We start from the raw sequence: 20,648 nt of genomic DNA on the forward strand, positions 1-20,648 counted from the left end.
TTGCCTTGCTCAATGTCACCCAGTGTGTGTTACGGAACTCTTCACCCCAAATCCATCAAGTCTACCCACTAGGTCACACTCTCCAGCAATCACCCTTGCGTAAGAATAAGAGATACTTTTGGAACTCCCCAAGGGCAGAGTGCATATTTTGTATGTTAAAAAGTCCTAACGTTTGTGGAGGCATGTCAAGGTTGTTTCTAAGGGAGAATTAATCACAGGGGCAAGAGAGATTTGGATTAGAAAATAGTAAGGGAAGTCAAGGCTTCAGCCCCTTGTTTATACAGAGAAACATGTTCTCAATTTGCAACTCTATTTAATGAGCCTTAGGGGCAGCATGAGGATGGCAGAAGTTCACACACTTGAGGTGTTCTTGAGATCTTGGTTCCCAGTCCAGCTCTCTGTGCATGCAACTGCTAGCTGCCCTAGATGCAGTCGTGTATCGTATCACAGAACTGCCAAAAAGCACATCTAGGGAATTCCATGGAGCCGGAACAAGCACTCGCACCCACCATTGGAAGCAGGCCTTTGCACAGATTGGGACAGCTATGTTTAGAGGATGCTAATGAAGTTACCATCAGTCACAGAATATTTTTGTTTACAAAGCATTTTCAATCTGAGAGTCTATCTACTCATTGAGATCTTCAGCAAATGGTCCTCCATGAGGAGCTTCCATTCCGGAGGGAGAAACAGCTCGGGAATATTGCAGGTTTTTTGTTGTTTTGCCGGGCCTCATATATGCCTGCATGCATCTTTTCCATAATCGGAAAACCCATCTTGCTTCCTGGCACCCTAATTATGGCAGAACCTGGCAACTTCTGGGATTATTAGTTTGTGCTACGCTGATGGCCTCTGGACTAATAGAGTAGCCCCAGAGCATTGTAAAGTTGGAAGGGATCCCAGAGGGTAATCTAGTCCAACTCCCTGCAATGCAGGAATCACAGCTAAATAATCCCTGACAGGTGGCCATCCAACATCTGTTTAAAAACCTCCAGTGAATACAGAAATTAGGTATGGCTGTATTGGACAACTCTCACCCTAGGGAAAAAACCAAAGGGAAGGTACAATCCAGATAAATTTAAGAATACTTAAGTACAGTTGAAATCAGAGGGCCTTGCCCAAACACAATTAAGGGCTTAGTTCCTTTACAAGTTCCTTTACAGGTTTTAAGGATGCTTAACTTTCCCTGGATTACACGTTTTGAGCAACTGGGAAAAAAGATAACAGATTTATTGGGGGCTATGACTTAAGCTGATTAGGGTCACAGAGCACACCTGAACAGGTTAGTCATAATAAAGTCCCAGTCTTTTCAAGGAGCCTTACTCCTAAGGGTGTTTAGAATTTCACACTTAGGTGTAGGATTGTTCAGTAAGGTACAGATACTCTCTCAAACTGTCTAGAGTGCACACAAATGGCTCTGTGGATGGAGTGTGAGAGCGTATTATAAAGCCAAGGGGAGGCGATAACCAGTCACAGCTGGATTACTCAGGGCAGCTTTTGCCAATCTGGTGTCCGTCAGATGTTCTGGATTCCCAACTCCCATTAGTTCCTGCCAGCACAGCACTTAGGGACTCACTCTTGCACCATTTTCGTCTGAAAAGAGACACATCTTAGAGAAATGATGAGGAGCTCTAATACACTTGAGGTGCAATCCAGGCCAGGAATGAGGAACCCCTGGCTTACCTCCAGACATTGTTGAACTCCAGTTACCATCAGCCGCAGTCAGACTGGCCAACAGTTAGGGATGCTGGGAGCGGAAATCCAGCAACATCTGAAGAGTGGCCACAGGTTCCCCACTTCTGAGCAGGTAGTTATGAATTTGTAAGTTTCAGTGTGAGCATTAAGCATCTCCCACTGACTACAGTGGAACTTTTTAAAAGTGCATTGCTTTGCCTGAATTGTGCCTATGGCATTTAACGTGCCCCAATTCCACTGAAAATTATACCTCCTGTAATGCTAAAACATTTCACTCCTCCACTGAAACGCAAGTTTTTATCAGCTAAGAAGAAGACAACCGATTGAGGGGAATACACACACATTTCATTTTTCAACATTTTAATAAATAACATTAAGTTGCACAATGGAATGAACGAGCATGTAAGTTAAGTGAGTTAGTTCTTGCGAACACAAGAGTCCTGAAAGCACTGCAGTTCTGGTAAGCATGCTGGGAGAAGGGGGTCTTCAGCTCTTCACAGGAGTAGAAGTTGGTTTCATGGCTTTTTTAAGATGGTGATAGTTTGGCAGGATTTTCATTAGGAAGTCCAGCTGCAATGTTTGTGGCTAAAAAGAACAGCAGAGTGAAAAAATGGGGGGGGGGGGGAGAGAGACCAGATAGATGATAATACTGACAGTCTGAATTCATTTGCTTATGTTCTGATCTACCAGGGGAAATAATTCATGGGATAAAGAACCAAAGCATCTTTAAAGACAGCATAAAGGTAAAGGTAAAGGTACCCCTGCCCGTACGGGCCAGTCTTGACAGACTCTGGGGTTGTGCGCCCATCTCACTTAAGAGGCCAGGGGCCAGCGCTGTCCGGAGACACTTCCGGGTCACGTGGCCAGCGTGACAAAGCTGCATCTGGCGAGCCAGAGCCGCATACGGAAACGCCGTTTACCTTCCCGCTGGTAAGCGGTCCCTATTTATCTACTTGCACCCGGAGGTGCTTTCGAACTGCTAGGTTGGCAGGCGCTGGGACCGAGCAGCGGGAGCGCACCCCGCCGCAGGGATTCGAACCGCCGACCTTTCGATCGGCAAGTCCTAGGCACTGAGGCTTTAACCCACAGCGCCACCTGCGTCCCAAAAAGACAGCATAGGGGAAAGCAAATGGTCAATTAACCAGAAACTTCATTTCTATTTCTTATCCGCCCTCCTCCTGGGAGTCTCTCCTACTCCCCAGCCAAGCTGAGAAAGACAACAGGCTTTTTAATCCTGAGCGGGTCACTTGTAAGAGTCCATGATGCCTGGACCTTGATAAATCACAGTTTGCAATCGGCTAGAAAACCAGAATTAGAAACTGATTGCAAACTGTGGCTTATCAAGGTCCAGGCATCATGGACTCTTACAAGTGACCCACTCAGAGAGGATTAAAAAGTGTGTTTAGGGGAAGACACAAGATCTACCCACCCTGGAAGAATGGCAGATGAATGTGATGGACTACATGGAACTGGCGGAAATGACTGGCAGAATCCGAGACCAGGGAGAAGAGTCGGTGGAGGAAGATTGGAAGAAATTTAAAGACTATCTACAGAAACATTGTAAAATTAATGAATGTTAGAAGGATGTTGGAATGAAGTTATGTGGTTTTAGCAGAAATGGTATAAAGGTTTAGGAAAAAACAGACTGTAAATTGGTGAAAGGAGGGAAAGTTAAGTTACATTATATTAAGATAAATTACAGGACAAAAATTGGAAAAGATTTGCTGAAATAGTTAACCGAACTAGAATACAAAAAAGGGAGGTGTGAGGAGGTCAAAGAAACAAGCAAATGAAAAATAAGTTATGGGAAGATTTGCTGTGTTTTTTAATGGATTTTATTTTTCTGTTTTTTCTTCGTTCTTTTTCTTTTTTCCTTATTGTGATGTGTTGTTTTGTTTTTGTTTAATATGGTGTTTTTCTTTTTTCTTTTTGTAACCTTTAAAACTTTAATAATTTATTTTTTTTTAAGTGTGTTTAGGTTTGTGCCTGGTATCGTATGACATTCTCATTGACAAACCAGTTGCTCCACCGCCACTGGCCTTTGCACCATAGACACGGGAGTGGTGAGTTGATGGGAAAGGAAAGGAAAGAAGTGGCTCTCCGTACTGATAGACCAGACTGGGTTGGCAAAGTCATGCTGTTGGAAAGGGAGGAACAACTGGCGACATATCAGCAAAGATTGAACTCCTGTCATGCACCTACCTGGGGCCGCTCAGTCTGCACTCGCCGAAGACAATCAGCTCCATAGATGACAGTGTTTTCAGGGATGACTTCGTAGGTATTGACATTGCAACAGGCTCCAATGATGCAGCCACTCGTTAAGATCACGTTCCTACCCACAAATGCTGCAGAGACAAAAAATCCCACATTATGAAATGGCAAACAACCCACCTGGAATGAGCAACGTCATGAAGTCTAATCAGTGGTTTGTTCTTTAGCGCAGCATCTCACCTCTAGAAACAGAGAATCTCATCAACATAAGTCTACTCTCTGCTACTCCTCCGTAACATCCCTTTTTTTTCTTCTTGTTTCTAGAACTCAACTTGTTTGAGATATCGGCTGATATCAGATTTCGGCTGCAATCATGTGCAGTCTCACTTCTGAGTGCCACCAGCTCCACTGCTTATTTCCAAGTGTACACAACCCAGGGATGTGCAACTACACTCTGGTCTTAAATTGCCGCAGTCTGTACCATCAAGCATAGGGATGAGGAACCAGTGACCTTGCAGATGATGCTGGACTACATCTCCCATCATCCCTCACCATGCTGGCTAGGGCTCATGGGAGTTTTAATCCAGCAACATCTAGAGGGCCTGTGGTTACCCATGACTGCTCTAAGACAACATGGGGAAACTCAAAATTAAGAAAGTTTGCAAATGGATGAGGTGTGTGTGTGGGCACGCGCGCTGTTTCCAAAACTATGGCTTGGTCAAACTTTTTTTTTTTTAAAAAAGCAAAGCTGCAATTTTAAGCATGCTACTATGGACTTACAATATATTTATCAAAATTGGTTTTTCACATAAACCATTCCACTATTTTCAGATGTCGGAGTGGTCCTCAGAAGCATAGAGAATACGTAATACAATGCAAAAACTAGAAACAAAAAAAATAACCCCCAGTTATCGATTTCCCACTTAATCAACATACATACCTTTGGACTCAATTACATTGTTGTCTCCTATTTTCATTGCCTGGGAATCTGTAAGTTCACAGTTAAGAAGAGTACTTAGATATTTAGTTTGCATGCTCCCTTATCCTGGATTCCTCCTAATGCAGTCCTCTTTGGAGAATCCCCATGTTTTGAAAAGGCGTTCAGGACAAGTGGCCTGCTTCAGTAAAGTGTGATTTGAAAGCTCCTGGACCAGTGGCCTTTAGTTCAATCAAAAGCTGCCTATGGACCTTTGAGTGTGTGCTCAGAGGCTTTCCTCAATGCTCAGAGCAGCCAGCTCTGTGGTCCTAGGTTCTTCTGCTAGGCTCTTACAAACTGCCACAGAGAAGGAATGCACACTGAGTGGAATTCTCTCAGCAGAACAAGTAAAAGATCAGTGGGAAGTTCTTTGTAAGCAACCAATTAGCTGTTATGATTGTGAACGACCCTCTTGTTACAGCAAAGGTACTCCTACCACTGTTCTGCGGCTTCAACGGTTATAAGCTGTGTTAAAATTAGGCAGAAAAGGAAGGCGAAGATAGGCAGGAGATTAAACAAAACTCACAGCTTGTTGAACCAGAAGGCTGTCAACTAAGTTTAAAACACAGCCAATATGGGGAATATTACAGGTAAGGAAAGAACAAGGGAAATTGTAATGATATTTAATGTGATGTTTTGCATTGCTTTGCTTTGCTGGCCTTGTAGGAGGGTTGCTTTCGTTACCTGGTCCTCTGGATTGCATTTATTTAAGATTGCTCATTTGAGTTTGGAACACCAGCTGCAATGGTTGATCCCTTTAGACAAAAGAAAACAGAACTTTGAGGCCTTTTGTCCCAAGAGAGAGGTCACTGCTCACAATGCAGGGTTGTTGTTTTTCACATTAGGGAAACCAGCATGTGTTTACCATGTTTGTTGTGAATGCTGCAACGTGTTGAGCAGACACATCTATTTTGCCACACGTTCCCTGTGAAATGAAAGGCACAGCGAGCCCATGCAGCACATTTGTGTAGTGAAATAAATGCATGCAGTTCTTGTATTAAAATATCATTGAGGTTTACTACAAACACACCCACACCCCATCATTATTAGGAACAAAATGCCCATGGGTGGAAGTTGCTGGGAGCAAAAGAGATAAAAAGTGACTAACAACACCTGTGGAATCTGAGATAGGTCATTAAACTCAGACAATTCTCCCTTGTGAAAAGGGGTGTGTGTGTGTGTGTGTGTGTGTGTGTAATAAATCACTCCATCACAGAACTGGTTGTTTTCATTGCTAAAGCAGCACTGTCCTGTGCAGGCATACACTTTCTCACTTTAAAAAACACTGCTCTTTTGAAGGATACAACAGCCAACTTCAAAGACGTTGTTGGTGCCAATGATCATTGGTTTGGCTCCCACCTCCTCTGTATCAGGGGTAATGTTTTCAGGATAGCTGTAAAAGAATTGAAACATGCATTAACATCTGCAATGGACTACTGCAATGCGCTCTACGTGGGGCTACCTTTGAAGGTGACCCGGAAACTACAACTAATCCAGAATGCGGCAGCTAGACTGGTGACTGGGGGCGGCCGCTGAGATCATATAACACCTGTCTTGAAAGACCTACATTGGCTCCCAGTACGTTTCCAAGCACAATTCAAAGTGTTGGCGCTGGCCTTTAAAGCCCTAAACGGCCTCGGTCCAGTTTATCTGAGGGAGCGTCTCCACCCCCATTGTTCTACCTGGACACTGAGGTCCAGCACCGAGGGCCTTCTGGCAGTTCCCTCACTGCGAGAAGCCAAGTTACAGGGAACCAGGCAGAGGGCCTTCTCGGTAGTGGCACCTGCCCTGTGGAACGCCCTCCCACCAGATGTCAAAGAGAACAACAACTACCAGACTTTTAGAAGACATCTGAAGGCAGCCCTGTTTAGGGAAGCTTTCAATGTTTGATGTATTACAGTATTTTAATATTTTTTTGGAAGCCGCCCAGAGTGGCTGGGGAAGCTCAGCCAGTTGGGCGGGGTATAAATAAATTATTATTATTATTATTATTATTATTATTATTATTATTATTATTATTTCTACATCACAACAAAACCATGTCTTTGTCGAAAGATTGAGAACTGCCTTTATCTTTGGAAGCCATAGGGTTTGGACAGCTAAAACTTTGGCAATGGCGTTGGGCTGCTGCTTTTGATTCCCCACTCTACCCTATGCCCCAAAGGCAAGTCTGTTTCTTCTGGAATACCAGAACAGGTGTGAATTTGAAAGGAGGTTGCTGGGCAAAACATTCACCTTTCCATCTACATAGCAATTTAAATATATCTGGTGGAAAAACTAAATTGTGGGCAGTTTCCCAGAACATTTAGCTTTGAAGAATGGATACAGATGAGGAAAAGTCCTTCGGTATAGAAAGTACCTTGGATTCACCTTTTTCTAGGAGTTAGAAAGCTGATTGTTCAGACTGCAGAGCCAATGAAGACAGATGACTGTTGGCACAGTAGAGCAATATGCTCTGCCAGGCTAAAGAAGGCACCAGTAGTGCTGTGCAACTGGAGAATTCAGGAGATCAAACTATTTCCCATTTAATTTCTCTGCACTAAGAGAACACCACAAAATGCATATCAAAGTAGTGGGGTAAGGGGAATTTAAAAATACTGTGTGATCAAATTAAATGTGTATAACAGTGAACTACTGAAGGCATGCAAGGATTATAGGAAGCTTTGTTCTTTATGTTAGATGTCTTACACGTGCTTTCTTTAGTGGAATATCCCCTCCACAGTGGAACATAAAATAAAGCACAAGGATTCAACATGGAGATTCACTACCCTTCTGCAACAGTGCATTCATGAAGAAGCTTTGCATTTCTTTCCATTTTAACACTGAACTTACACTGTCCCAGCAAAACTGAGCCAATGAGAAGAGGCTATTTAGGAAGAGGCCAAGAAAACAAGCGCAAGGCAGGTGGCCTGGGAGATTTAAGTTTTAGTGGCTTTGGGTAGTACAATGCAGCTTTATATGTTGAATAAGACCAATGGTCCATTTAGCTCAGTACTATCTGCTCAGTCTGACAGCAGCTTTCCAAGAACTCAAGCAAGGAGGTGCCAAGACCTTTTTCACTGGCACAACCAAGGTGATAAGGGTAGGATCTTCTGCACACACAACATGTGGTCCACCACTGAGAGAAGCTGCAGGGGACAGAAAGCTATGATATGTATGCTCCGTAAGCTGCCCAGAGTGGCTGGGAAAACCCAGCCAGGTGAGCGGCATATAAATAATAAAATTATATTATTATTATTATTAGTATAGGGTAGACTGCATAACATTATGCTTGCATTTACATTTTAAAAATTAAGCTGGCTTTTGGCTGCATCCGCTAAGGCCTTCCCAAGGTACACCATTTTGGCCCAAGAAAAGTTCAACATTTCATACATACCCATTTATGATAATTGCCTGTTCTTCTATGAGGTTACCTTCCCCAATTACTATTGGTCCAGCTTCTGCAATGATCCGTGCTTTGGGGTGAATCACGGTCCTAGGCCCTGTAGGAAATACTCAAAAGTTTACTCCTGGTATAGCGGTTAGATATTTCTCCAACTACTTCATGAAAACAGAGGGTATGGGGCAGCAGTATCAATTTGTCTCAATACACGGTTACCATGGATGTACATGGAACCAATAAGAAATCTCAACCACCAGCTATATTCTCAAACAGTGGAAGGGACTATTGGAACACCACTGTGCTGGTCCTGTGGGCTAACCGAGAGGCGAGGTCCGAGTCCAGTCCGAGGTCGAAGGTGCAGTATGGAGGCAGTCCGTAAAAGTTGAAGCTGGATGCAGGGCAGGGAGTCGGGTGAGGTCAGGAGCTCCGGCAGGATAGCAGGACAGGGTTCAGACAGAAACTGACAACCAACGAAGTTGCTCCCTCAACGTGGGACTGAGGTGGGCTGGCTTTTATCTGCCCCCAGGCACCCGGCGGCCCCGATCCTCAGGTGACTCGCCTCTCCTGGCCTGGAGGCAAGCACTCCTCCTGCGGGAACTTAGTTCCCTCCGCCTCTCTGCCCTGAGCCTCTGCAGCTCAGGAGAAGCTGGAGGGTTACCGGACCCAGAGGCAACCTCAGCTTCCTCTGACGGGGCTGAGAGTGGAGCACCTGCAGGCAATAGGTTCTCCACCCCCTCAGGAGCCGGAGCAGACTCAGCTGGTGCCTGCACCTGAGGATCCAGCACAGGTGAGGACCCTTCAGGCTCATGCCCCAGCCTCGGCTCAGCTGGTTCTGGAGGCAGGGAATCCTGTGCAGGCTGGGATTCCTCAGGTTCAGCATCCGAATCTGAATCCCAGGCCATCACAACCACAAGCTTTTTACATTCTCAGCAAGAACACCACATAAATATGGAAGGTGTATTTCAGATCACAAACTATTTGCCCTCGTGGCCACCTGTACTTCTGATCGGCTCACTGGTTGTACTCACTGTTCATCGTTGCAAACTATGAGTGGAGAACCTGTGGCCCTCCACATATTATTTGACTACAACTCCCAGCATCCCTCAAATTTGGCCATGTTGTTCGGGGCTGATGGTAGTTGGGAGTCCAACAATTTCCACAGCAGGTTCCCCACCCACACTGTAAACAAACATTGATCTTGTTTGGATTATCTTCCCCTGCACAATCAAGGGATTGTCTTGTACTGAAGGCAATGCTGTTTTATATCATTAAGTAATATGTGAGAATTAAGAGACTATTTGTAGACTAGTATCTTAATCTGACAATAATTCAAATTAACCCTGGAGATTCTGGAAACTACAGTAACCACACAAATTACTTTCTCTTACCAATTGTCACATCACCTTTGATTTCACTCTCGACACAGACAACAGCTCCAGGAGCAATCTTTACACTGGAAAAGAGAACATCAACAAAAAACAACAACAGTGTTTTGCATCTCCCTTGGAAGCACATGTATATGAAAATATATCCAGAATATTTCAAGCAAGCTGAGACTCACTCAGTGGCTTTTAATTCCAGATTAGGAGAGCTGGGTGCTGTTACCCAGATGTAACGGGGTCAGTTACAGTGGCTCAAAATTTTCCTTGATGGGCAATTCAAAAAAGGGGTGCTAAGAGAATTTAGGCTTGACAGTTCATCTCAGGGTTCCACTGTGTCCCTCATGGAGGGGGCTACAAAAATTAAGAAACCTAATCAGGGTTCTAATAAAAAAACCAAAATGTTTCACAAGTCTGAAGTCTGGGACACAAACATTGAGACTGCTCCACCCCCCCCCCAAAGGAGGAAAGCATTTTTAAACAATGGAATTCTTATACATGTCTACTAAAAATACACCCAGTTGAGCTCCGTGGGGCTGACTTCTAAGGCAAGGGCACAGGACAGCAGCCCATGTGTAACTTTCATGTCTTAACTTTCTTTTCTCTGCAAGGCAAAGCAACAGGAGAGTGGGGTTGTTTTTGTTTTTATTAAAAAGATTCTCTCCCCCTGGTATAAAAAAGCAGCAGCCTGAATAAGCGGTAAAGCAAATGAATAAAAACTATGGAGAAAGAAGTTTTAAGCTGTAAAATTATCAGGCTAAGACCCCCTTTTCCCCCCTCACGGTCTTGATCTTTCATATCAGATGCGTGGAGTCTTAGCCTCACTTCACGGGTACGGGATCCGGTGGAGAGAAAAATGGATCTAGTGGCGCCAAAAGGCCATGAAACATATCGGGCAGCAGCAGCTGCGAGACATTTCTACGCAGAGCAAAAATGCATACAAGGTAAAAAGAGACTAATAAACGGGCAGCCGTGGCAAATGGCGAGAATAATGCTAAATTTAATTCTGCACCGGGCAAAGGAGAACTGGGACCTCCCGCCCACCTTCTTAGCCAAATTGCAGCCCTGCCATCCACCAGGCCGCCGCTAAGCCCACCACCAAAGAGACCCGACCAGCTCGAATCTGCTCACCTCTTCTGCGCCTTCTCCGCCATCTTGTCCGCCCTCTCATCCATTACTCGGCCGGCGGCGACGCAGCCCGCTGATACCAACGAGAAGGAAAGGAGTGGCGATCGTGGCCCTCGGGAATCGATTCCCCGCGCCTTGCGCTCGGGCCGGATGGGAGCGACGTAGCCAATGAGAACCCGCCCTGGAGCGTGTAACTCCTCCCCTCGTTCTGGGTTACCATTGATGCGCTTAATAGCGTGCGACGGCGTATTAACCTCTTAATACCCGCCACACAATGTTATATGTCTTGAATTTTTTCGTGTAAACAGACAAACATGGGAGCCAACATTTGTGTTAGTGCAGTACATATATATCATGCTCAAGTGGTGTGCTTGCTTCTCCCACAATGGTTCATGGAACAACAACAACAACAATTTATTACTTATTTTACTTACTTATAGTTTAATTTATTACTTATATTACTTCTAGTACTTGCTTATAGTATTTATTACCTGCCCATTTGGCTGGGCCTCCCCAGCCACTCTGGGTGGTTCCCAACAGAATATTAAAAACACAATAAACATCAAACATAAAAACTTCCCGAAACAGGGCTGCCTTCAGATGTCTTCTAAACATCAGATAGTTGTTTATTTCCTTGACATCTGATGGGAGGGTGTTTCACAGGGTTGGAGCCACCACTGAGAAGGCCCTCTGCCTGGTTTCCTGCAACCTCATTTCTCACAGTGAGGGAACTGCCAGAAGGCCCTCGGAGCTGGACCTCAGCGTCCGGGATGAACAATGGGAGTGGAGACACTCCTTCAGATATACTGGTCAGAGGCTGTTTAGGGCTTTAAATGTCAGCATCAACACTTTGAATTGTGCTTGGAAACGCACAATCATAGAATTGTGGAGTTGGAAGGGATCACGAGGATCGGCTCGTGTGCAAACAAAACCACTGCAATGCAGGACTCTTGCCCAGTGCAGGGCTCCAACCCATAAACCTGAGATTAAGATTATCCTCACAGTAACAGTGCGGGGTAGTTGAGGCAAGAGACAGCTTGAGGTCGCGCAATGGGTTTCATGGCCAAGGGGAGATTTCACCCTTAGCTGCCCTAGTTGGACTCTGACCCACACTTCTAACTGCTACAAGCCTCCCCAGTGTTGTGGTGGGATGAGGGGAGCAGCATGGGTTTGATTCCCGAGTCAGCTATGTCCAAATGACATGTATCTAAGTGTGCCATTGGGAATTTTCCAACAGGTGGCTCTGGGCAGGGCTGGCACATCCCGTTTTGCCACCAGAAGTACGTCAGGAAGGTGCTGCCCCACAACAGCCTCCCCTACCTGGGGAGTGCCCACGAAGCAGCAACAGTGACCATGAGATCTCGCAGAGTTCTCACAAGATTTTGTGAAGTGCGTAAGATCTCTTAAGATGTTGGTGCCATCTTGCTGCTTCTCCCCCAGTGGTGGTAGGGTGACCAAGGGTATTTGTGGAGGCACTGCCTCTTGGGCTTCTGCCACCCAAGGTGGCTGCCTCAGCCTGCCTTATGGGTGAGCTGGGAATGGATGGGAGTGATATTTACCAGGACTGTGGCATACAGAGAAGGGATGTGTTATGTAGTGAAGTTTCACCATGGGCCAGCAGGGGGATACTGTAGATAGTTTTCACTCAGGTCTGTAGATAGTTTTCACTCAGGTCCACGTTAGTTATTTTAGGCGGAAAACTCGGGGTTGTTGTTGCTACAATGTTGAATGAATGAATGAATGAATTTATTACGGTCATAGACCAGAAAAAACAACGATAGTTTACAAGGGGAGTAATGGTGTCAATTAAAAATTGTAAAATTATACATAAAAGCAATGTTGACAGCCAGCTGCCTATAAAAGCAGGCCAGCTGAGCTGTTTGCTGTTCAGTTCTGTCCAGCTTGCAAGTAAAGAGCTGCTCTGGAGAAATATGTTCAATTTTCCTTCTACTTTTTCATTTCTAGTGAAACTCACCACATGCCTCTTCTTAGCCATGGACCATCTGTGAGAAATATGGGACCTTGGAAACCTAACTATTGTACTGACCCTTATATCCACTACAATCCAATGTATCAAAACAATTTTCCATTCATGCCTACCACAGTTGTCATTTTTAATATTGACTTACTGTGTATTCTTCTGGTAATGTTTATGATGGATATTATAAGGGAAGGATAAGAACAACCGTTTATGTGTCTCTGATTCTTTGAAAGTATGGCAATTTTGTGTGTCATGGAGATGTTATCAGTTTGGTATGAGGCTCTTATCTTTGCTTCTACCTAATAATCAGTATTCAACAGGGCCTCATCAGGCGACAATCCGACTTCCGTGGCACAGCAGCTCAGTGAAAATGGCATTTGCACAAATAATATACCTCAATGGTATATTTTAGGCAGAATAACCCGTCTCCATAGTTATAAACTCTGATATGCTGACCTTCATTATCTGGGTGATTTCCATTATTAGCCTACTCCAATATAGGGAAAAGACAACAATGTTTGTTGAGACACTTCATTTAGGTGAGAAAGGACTGGAAGACAACCAGCAAAATAGCATTTTGAGAATGATGGTCTTCATGAACTGGGAAACCCCATTTTTCTTTCAAGCCACAGCTTTATACCAGCTAGGTGCTTTTCCATTTGCTATTTTGTTCCATTATCTCTGTGCCTCTGGGAATCTTTCTATAAATGCAAGGTAGGTATCATTATCTATTTTTTTTTTACTATTATTACTTTTTTTAAAAATGTTATATTTTTCTTGACTAATAAGCAGCAAACAAAGCAAGGTCTAAAACGAGAATTTAAAAGCCTACAATAGAAACAATAACTAAGAAATCTTTTTATAACATATACCGTATTTTTTGCTCTGTAAGACTCACTTTTTCCCTCCTAAAAAGTAAGGGGAAATGTGTGTGCTTCTTATGGAGCAAATGCAGGCTGCGCAGCTATCCCAGAAGCCAGAACAGCAAGAGGGATTGCTACTTTCACTGCGCAGTGATCCCTCTTGCTGTTCTGGCTTCTGAGATTTTTTTTCTTGTTTTTTTTCTTGTTTTCTGAATATTTTTTTTCTTGTTTTCCTCCTCCAAAAACTAGGTGCGTCTTGTGGTCTGGTACGTCTTATAGAGCAAAAAATACGGTACTTAAAAAGAAAGCCAATCAAAAAACAGCAGCTTCTAGAAAATAATAAGCTCAATGTATCAGGAACTAGGAAACACTTGAGAAAGAAAAAGTTTTGCATCTGTGGATAAGGAGGAGATTTGAAAAGTGGATTGGTAAGGAAAGGGCCAATCCAATTGTTTCCCAGAAAGTGAGATGCAAAAGAAAGTGCCACCAGCCATGATGTTAGTGGGGGGCTGAGTCTCATGTCATTTGTAGTGTGCCCTGGATTTTCTGCCCCTTTCCTCTTAAAAAAATAAAAATAAAACAATTTCCTGAAAAAAAATAAAATCTGAGGAAGCTTGGCACATAGCAAAACTGTGTAGGTGAGCTCCACCCATTTGCTACTGTAATTTCTCAGGAACATCTATACCTGTAAAGTATCACATGCTAATTTTATAGACATTTGTGTCATCTGTTGGTCTCCCAGGTCTTGTAAGTACCTAGCAACCACCTCTGGGTACCAAAATGGGAAGATATATTCTCCATGCCTGAATGGTTCTGTCCTTAGGAAAAGGGAACATACAAAAGAGGCCTTATCTGTGTGGTTGTTGTTGTTTAGTCGTTTAGTCAATTCTTCGGTGATCAGCCTTCTTTATGGTCCAGCTGTGTGGACAGCAGGCTATTGTATTTGCCAGAGGATGGGGAACCTGTGGCCTTCCAGATGTTGTTGGACTCCAACTCCCATCGGTCACAATTAGCATGGCCAAAGGTTGGGGATGTTGGGAGCAGTAGTCCAGCAACATCTGGAGGACTACAACTTTCCTATCTTTCTTATAGGAACAGTGTTATTTTTCTAGAAAAAGAGGTGCCGGAACTCACCACGAACACCTTCCTTTTTTCTCTTATAATGGCAATGGCGCCCACCTGAGAGGAGCTGGAACAGAGTTATGGCAAGTTCCAGCTGGAAAAAAGCCCTGTATAGGAATGTGTAGCACTTTAAAAGCAACAACTAGCTGGGAAGAAAATCAGTTACGACTGGAGCTCCCCGCCATCTTTCTTCCAATAGCATGCCACAGAATTCTCCACCAGTTGAAGCATTTGTACTGTCTTAAGAGGCAGTCCCCAGTAGTGATGTATGGAAGTGAGAGCTGGACCATAAAGAAGGCTGATCGCCAAATAATCGATGCTTTGGAATTATGGTGCTGGAGGAGACTCTTGAGAGTCCCATGGACTGCAAGAAGATCAAACCTATCCATTCTGAAGGAAATCAGCCCTGAGTGCTCACTGGAAGGACAGATCCTGAAGCTGAGGCTCCAATACTTTGGCCACCTCATGAGAAGAGAAGACTCCCTGGAAAAGACCCTGATGTTGTGAAAGATGAAGGAAACAAGGAGAAGGGGACGACAGAGGACGAGATGGTTGGATAGAGTTCTCGAAGCTACCAGCATGAGTTTGACCGAACTGTGGGAAGCAGTGGAAGACAGGAGTGCCTGGCGTGCTCTGGTCCAGGGGGTCACGAAGAGCCGGACACGACTAAATGACTAAAAAACAAGAGGCAGTCCTATGTGAACTGGGTGTGCGCTAATAATTTATGCTTATTTCTAACAGTGTACCAAATGGCATCTTTGGGTATCAATGCAGGTTGAACTAGTGTGATGACCTGGCTGATTTTTTGTTTGTTACCAAAGTGGTTGGTTGGGAACTAGATGTTACACAAGGAGCACAGATTCCCAGATCTTCCCAACACTGCCTTGCCACACTTCTCTTGCCACACTCCTGCCCTCCCGTCTGTTCACTTTCCTGCCAGGTGGGAAACTTCTTACCCTGAAAATTGCCACCATGACTTTGAAAACATGTCTGTTTATTTTTAGGTACACTTTCCTCCTGGTGGGTGGTTTCCTCCTGGCCTGGTCTGCTATGGGGTGCTATGCCCTGCTGCTGCTTATATCTGCCTTCTCCTCTCTTGCCGTAATCCATTCCGCTGGCCCACAGCAGGTCCACACATGGGCATTCTTCGTTCAGATGACCTGGCAAACACTGTGCCATCTTGGGCTGCATTACAAAGAATATTACCTACAAGAAGCTGCATGTATCAGGTAAAGATGTGCTCGCTCTAGTCTAGTGTATCGGTTGGTTGGTGGCGTTAGTCTTGGAGCAGTTTACTTTGCATTATTTCAGTACACATAGAAACAGTAGACAGACCAATTGGATTCAGAGTGTCCTTTCCTGGGTGTTATAACTGTTTTTCTTACTAATCTTATTGTCATTGAACTTTATGGGAATTATACACAGTATAAACAGGAGCAGTAGTGTAATACCTTTATTAAAGGTAAAGGTAAAGGGACCCCTGACCATTAGGTCCAGTCGTGACCGACTCTGGGGTTGCGGCGCTCATCTCACTTTGTTGGCTGAGGGAGCCTGCGTTCAGCTTCCGGGTCATGTGGCCAGCATGACTAAGCCGCTTTTGGCGAACCAGAGCAGCGCACGGAAACGCCGTTTACCTTCCCGCCGGAGCAGTACCTATTTATCTACTTGCACTTTGACGTGCTTTCGAACTGCTAGGTTGGCAGGAGCAGGGACCGAGCAATGGGAGCTCTTGGGGATTCAAACCGCCAACCTTCTGATCGGCAAGTTCTAGGCTCTGTGGTTTAACCTACAGTGCCACCCTAATAAAATACCTTTATTAGGACAAACTAAACTATCACTGAGCTTTTTGAGGAGGGATAGTCAACCTTTTTTATTTCCATGAGCACATTTGGACTTTTGAGTAAGTGATGTGTTGCCACTTCCCGGTTCAGGCTCCCCTGCAAAAAGAGACCCAAGGTGAGCAAGAATACACATACAAATTTTGCTCTTAAAAGGATCTGCGTAAAAGTCAGATCCTGAGCCATGAAAAGTATATAGGACTTAAAAGACAAGCTGGTAGCTTCAGCTCTATTTACTTTTGAAGGGATAAAATATAAACCGGACAGCCTGTTTTATTAGCCATTTCCTGTTGCCCATGGGATCCAGGGAATTGTAGTTCTGTGAGGCGGTTTGAGATATCTAACAAAGAATGTTCAGCACCCCCACCAAACTACAACTCCTGGCATTTTTTCGGATGCTTAAAATCTGATGCGACATAAGCTCTCTAACAGAATTGCCGAGACCTAAAACTGGGCAGCTCTTAAATGCAAATTGTGTGCTTTTCTGTCACTGAGCTGGGCTACGCGGGTGGCGCTGTGGGTTAAGCCACAGAACCTAGGGCTTGCTGATCAGAAGGTCGGTGGTTTGAATCCCCGTGAAGGGGTGAGCTCCCGTTGCTCGGTCCCTGCTCCCGCCAACCTAGCAGTTCAAAAGCACGTCAAAGTGCGAGTGGATAAATAGGTACCGCTCCGGCGGGAAGGTAAATGGCGTTTCTGTGCGCTGCTCTGGTTCGCCAGAAGCGGCTTAGTTGTGCTGGCCACATGACCTGGAAGCTGTACGCCGGCTCCCTCGGCCAATAAAGTGAGATGAGCGCCGCAACCCTAGAGTTGGCCACGACTGGACCTAACAGCCAGGGGTCCCTTTACCTTTTACCTGTCACTGAGCTAACCTTTTGCTCTGTTTCAGATTGCCCATTGCCCTTTCCGCCCTCATGCTGATGACCCAGAAAGTCACCTCACTGGCTTTGGATATCCATGAAAACAAAGTGAGGGTGGGCTTGCCATCTGAAGAGAGGAGATCGTTTTGCTGGCACCTGCTCCAAGCACTGCCACTGTGTACTTATCTACTGTGTTTCCCAACCCTGTTGGGAGGCCCTCTGTGTTCTTTCCGCAGATTTCAGGCATGGGTAAGGTATTCCAAGGCTTCGTTTTCTTCAGGTCTCCTCTGGGCTGCCACTCAAAAAGGCCTGGGGGCTCTGACTCTGGGCCTGTTGAACAATATCGTGAGGGGATACATTTCCGCTCTGGATGACCTAATCGACTGCACCCACTTTGAATGCGTTTATGTCGTGTGGACCTCAGCCCTGTCCTTCAGGCTAACTTACTACTCTCACTGGCTGCTTGACGAGTCCCTCTTCCTTGCTGCTGGTTTGGGGCTGGATCTTGGCCACCACCAATATTCAGCAGCTGCAGACAGAGTCGTCATGGACACAGACATTTGGACCCTGGAAACAACCAACACAATTGCTGGCTTTACCCGAACATGGAACAAGAGCACAGCCCAGTGGCTGAGGCGGCTCATATTCCAGCAGAGCAGTTCACATCCTCTCCTGGCCACCTTTGCCTTCTCAGCCTGGTGGCATGGCCTCCGCCCTGGCCAGGTCTTTGGGTTTCTGTGCTGGGCCGTTATGGTGGAAGCAGACTACCGCTTCCATCGCTTTTTGGGTTCTGTGGCAAAATCTCGGCTTCAGAGGCTGCTGTACCAAACTGTGACCTGGTGTCATACACAACTGGTGGTGGCGTACATTATGATTGCTGTTGAGATGAGGAGTGTCTCCATGCTTTGGCGGCTGTTGTCTTCGTACAATAGCTTCTTTCCATTAGTCTCTGTCACTGTGCTCCTCCTGTTAGTAAAGAAATGAGTGAGCAGCCCCACTGGTCCTCACTAGCTCATTTTGCATCCTTAGATGGAGGTGTGTAGACAGAAGCAGGATTTTATAAAAAGTTGCAGCAGCTTTTTCATCCAAGGTTCAAGGCCACCTTGTAAGGTGACTTGCATTGTTAACATACAGTACATACAAACTAGGTGAAGTCTTTCATCTTGCTCCTCCCATTGTGGTTGTCTTTCCCCTCCCCTTTTAATAAAGCCTGCACTTGTTTTTATTCACCCCCCCAGTCAATCTTTTCCCCTTACCTGCAAAAAAAGAGCAACAACACACAATGCCTTTTCAAAAACAGTTAAAACCACTCAGAAAACATAGATGATGATGATGATGATGATGATAATAATTTATTATTTATACCCTGCCCATCTGGCTGGGTTTCCCCAGCCACTATGGGCAGCTTCCAACAGAATATTAAAATACAATAGTCTATTAAACATTAAAAGCTTCCCTAAACAGGGCTGCCTTCAGATGTCATCTTAAAGTCTGGTAGTTGTTGTTCTCTTTGACATCTGGTGGGAGGGCGTTCCACAGGGCGGGTGCCACTACCGAGAAGGCCCTCTGCCTGGTTCCCTGACAATAAAGTATTTATGTTCACAAAGCAGCAACAGTACAGTCAAGCACTCTTGACCAGTTTTAAAATCTTGTATCTGTCTTCTCCCTGAGCATGCCCACCTAAGGACAGGGAATTTGTAGAGCTGGAAGGGACCACAAGAGTCATCTAGTCCATTCCAGTGCAATGCAGGAATATTTTGCCCATCGTGGGGCTTGAACCCACAACCCTTAGATTAAGAGTCTCATGCTCTACCAACCAAGCTTTGTCTCCAATTGCCTTGTTTTTGGTATGTGCTTTTGCCTGTTTTAGGGATTGCATCTGCCACAGGGAACATGCCTTTAAATCCCCCAAAATCCCAGGAGATAAAGCAGCTATTGCTTCCTCTCCCAAGTCCTGTGGTTGCTACATAATTGGACTCAGCGCGATGGTTCTGCAATGAAGCACATGCTTTGGATCTTACAAAATGAATGCAGTCTACAAAGACACTGCTTTGTGCTGTAACTGTGCTTGGCATCCTATTCCAGTACTAGCCCATCTTTCTAGCAGACCCCAGTACCTTGGTGCAGTTTTGCCTCTGGTCATTTGAGTAGACAGTGACATTGAGCAGAAGAACAGGCATGCCTCTATGCCATTGTTAAAGCCCATCAGTCCTCTTGCTGCTCCCTAGATATGCCCCAAACTCTCCGGGCTGTGGCACAGGCTAGCTGCCAAAGAATTCTTCCTTTGAAACCAGGCTGGCTGTACCTTCTAAGAATGTCACCAGGTGGCAGCAGAACCCAATGTTACTGCTACATGCTTGAGAGTTCCTTCTCTCCGAGCAAGTGGCAATGCGCCAAGTACGATGCATGGGAGGCAGCAAGAAATCTACAATTTATGTAGGGTTCCTCCTACCTCCCCCACTGTCTATACATGACAGCAGATCGCTTTGTAAAAGAATACTTTACCAACTCAATCTATGGCTGTGGTTACATTGCAGTTTATTCTAGCTCCAATGCTCTCCCCGCACTGGTGTTTGAAGCCAGTTAGCCACAATTTTTTAATGCATCCTGCAGTTTCTTGAGGAATACTCCTGTTTGATGCATTTCCCGTCAGAGCAGTTTCCATACGATTTGAAAACATAAGCCGCAGTTAAACTGAGATGTGTACAGCCACATGCTCATTGAATAGGAGTTTGTGAGGGGTAAGAGAACAAATCACATCATGTGCATTGGGTGAAATGCAGCAGAGGGAAAGTTTAAGCCACTAATATGCTTATAGCCTAGACGGGACTCTTGATCTGATAAAGGAGGGCAGCTCTGATTAGCCATGATAGCAAAAATAGAGATTTCACATTCAGAGAAGTTTACCTTTGAGTACCAGTTGCCATGGAGCAAACAATGGGATGGTGTGTTTGTTTATTTGTGTGTTTCTTCATGGCTTGTTTGTGAGCTTCCAGAGGCATCTGACTAGCTACTGCTGAAAGAGAATTCCAGCATAGATGGACCCTTAATCTCAACAAGCAACTGGCCAGAGGCGCACATTCAGAGAAGGTCCTATTATTGGTTATGCTGGGGCTATCTTTCACCAACAAAAGGTGGTTGCTGCATACACATGTATCATACAAGCAAGCACATGTCAGGCAGCAGTGTACACTTGTTGGCCGATCTGCATTTGCGGCT

At 45.0% G+C, this 20,648-nt stretch overlaps 2 protein-coding genes across 2 annotated transcripts; one reads left to right on the plus strand and one right to left on the minus strand.

Annotated features, from left to right (window-relative positions):
• Positions 1-2,035: 2,035 nt before the first annotated feature.
• Positions 2,036-11,048, minus strand: DCTN6 (dynactin subunit 6). The gene is made up of 7 exons (XM_083719946.1): positions 10,772-11,048; positions 9,650-9,714; positions 8,256-8,361; positions 6,184-6,272; positions 4,844-4,891; positions 3,895-4,037; positions 2,036-2,277 (listed from the first exon to the last, which is right to left on the minus strand). The coding sequence occupies exons 1-7, from the start codon at positions 10,813-10,815 to the stop codon at positions 2,179-2,181; spliced, it is 594 nt and encodes a 197-aa protein (XP_083576072.1). The 5' UTR covers positions 10,816-11,048; the 3' UTR covers positions 2,036-2,178.
• Positions 11,049-13,335: 2,287 nt separating this feature from the next.
• MBOAT4 (membrane bound ghrelin O-acyltransferase MBOAT4) lies at positions 13,336-18,558 on the plus strand (the record flags this gene model as incomplete). The annotated part of the gene is made up of 3 exons (XM_083720079.1): positions 13,336-13,463; positions 15,739-15,963; positions 17,459-18,558. The coding sequence occupies 3 exons, from the start codon at positions 13,336-13,338 to the stop codon at positions 18,411-18,413; spliced, it is 1,308 nt and encodes a 435-aa protein (XP_083576205.1). The 3' UTR covers positions 18,414-18,558.
• Between the last annotated feature and the right edge of the window lie 2,090 nt (positions 18,559-20,648).

This window comes from Podarcis gaigeae, assembly GCF_964106915.1.
Source record: "Podarcis gaigeae genome assembly, chromosome: 17".
Lineage (NCBI taxonomy): Eukaryota > Metazoa > Chordata > Lepidosauria > Squamata > Lacertidae > Podarcis > Podarcis gaigeae.

Bases quoted from the DNA above. Each gene is read 5' to 3' on its own strand.
- DCTN6 (XM_083719946.1), bottom strand. From the start codon at position 10,815: ATGGATGAGAGGGCGGACAAGATGGCGGAGAAGGCGCAGAAGAG. The intron at 8,362-9,649 runs GTAAGAGAAAGT...TATTTCCTACAG, and splicing joins CAAAGGTGATGTGACAATTG to GGCCTAGGACCGTGATTCAC. The intron at 4,892-6,183 runs GTATCCTTCAAA...GTGAACTTACAG, and splicing joins CGTCTTTGAAGTTGGCTGTT to ATTCCCAGGCAATGAAAATA.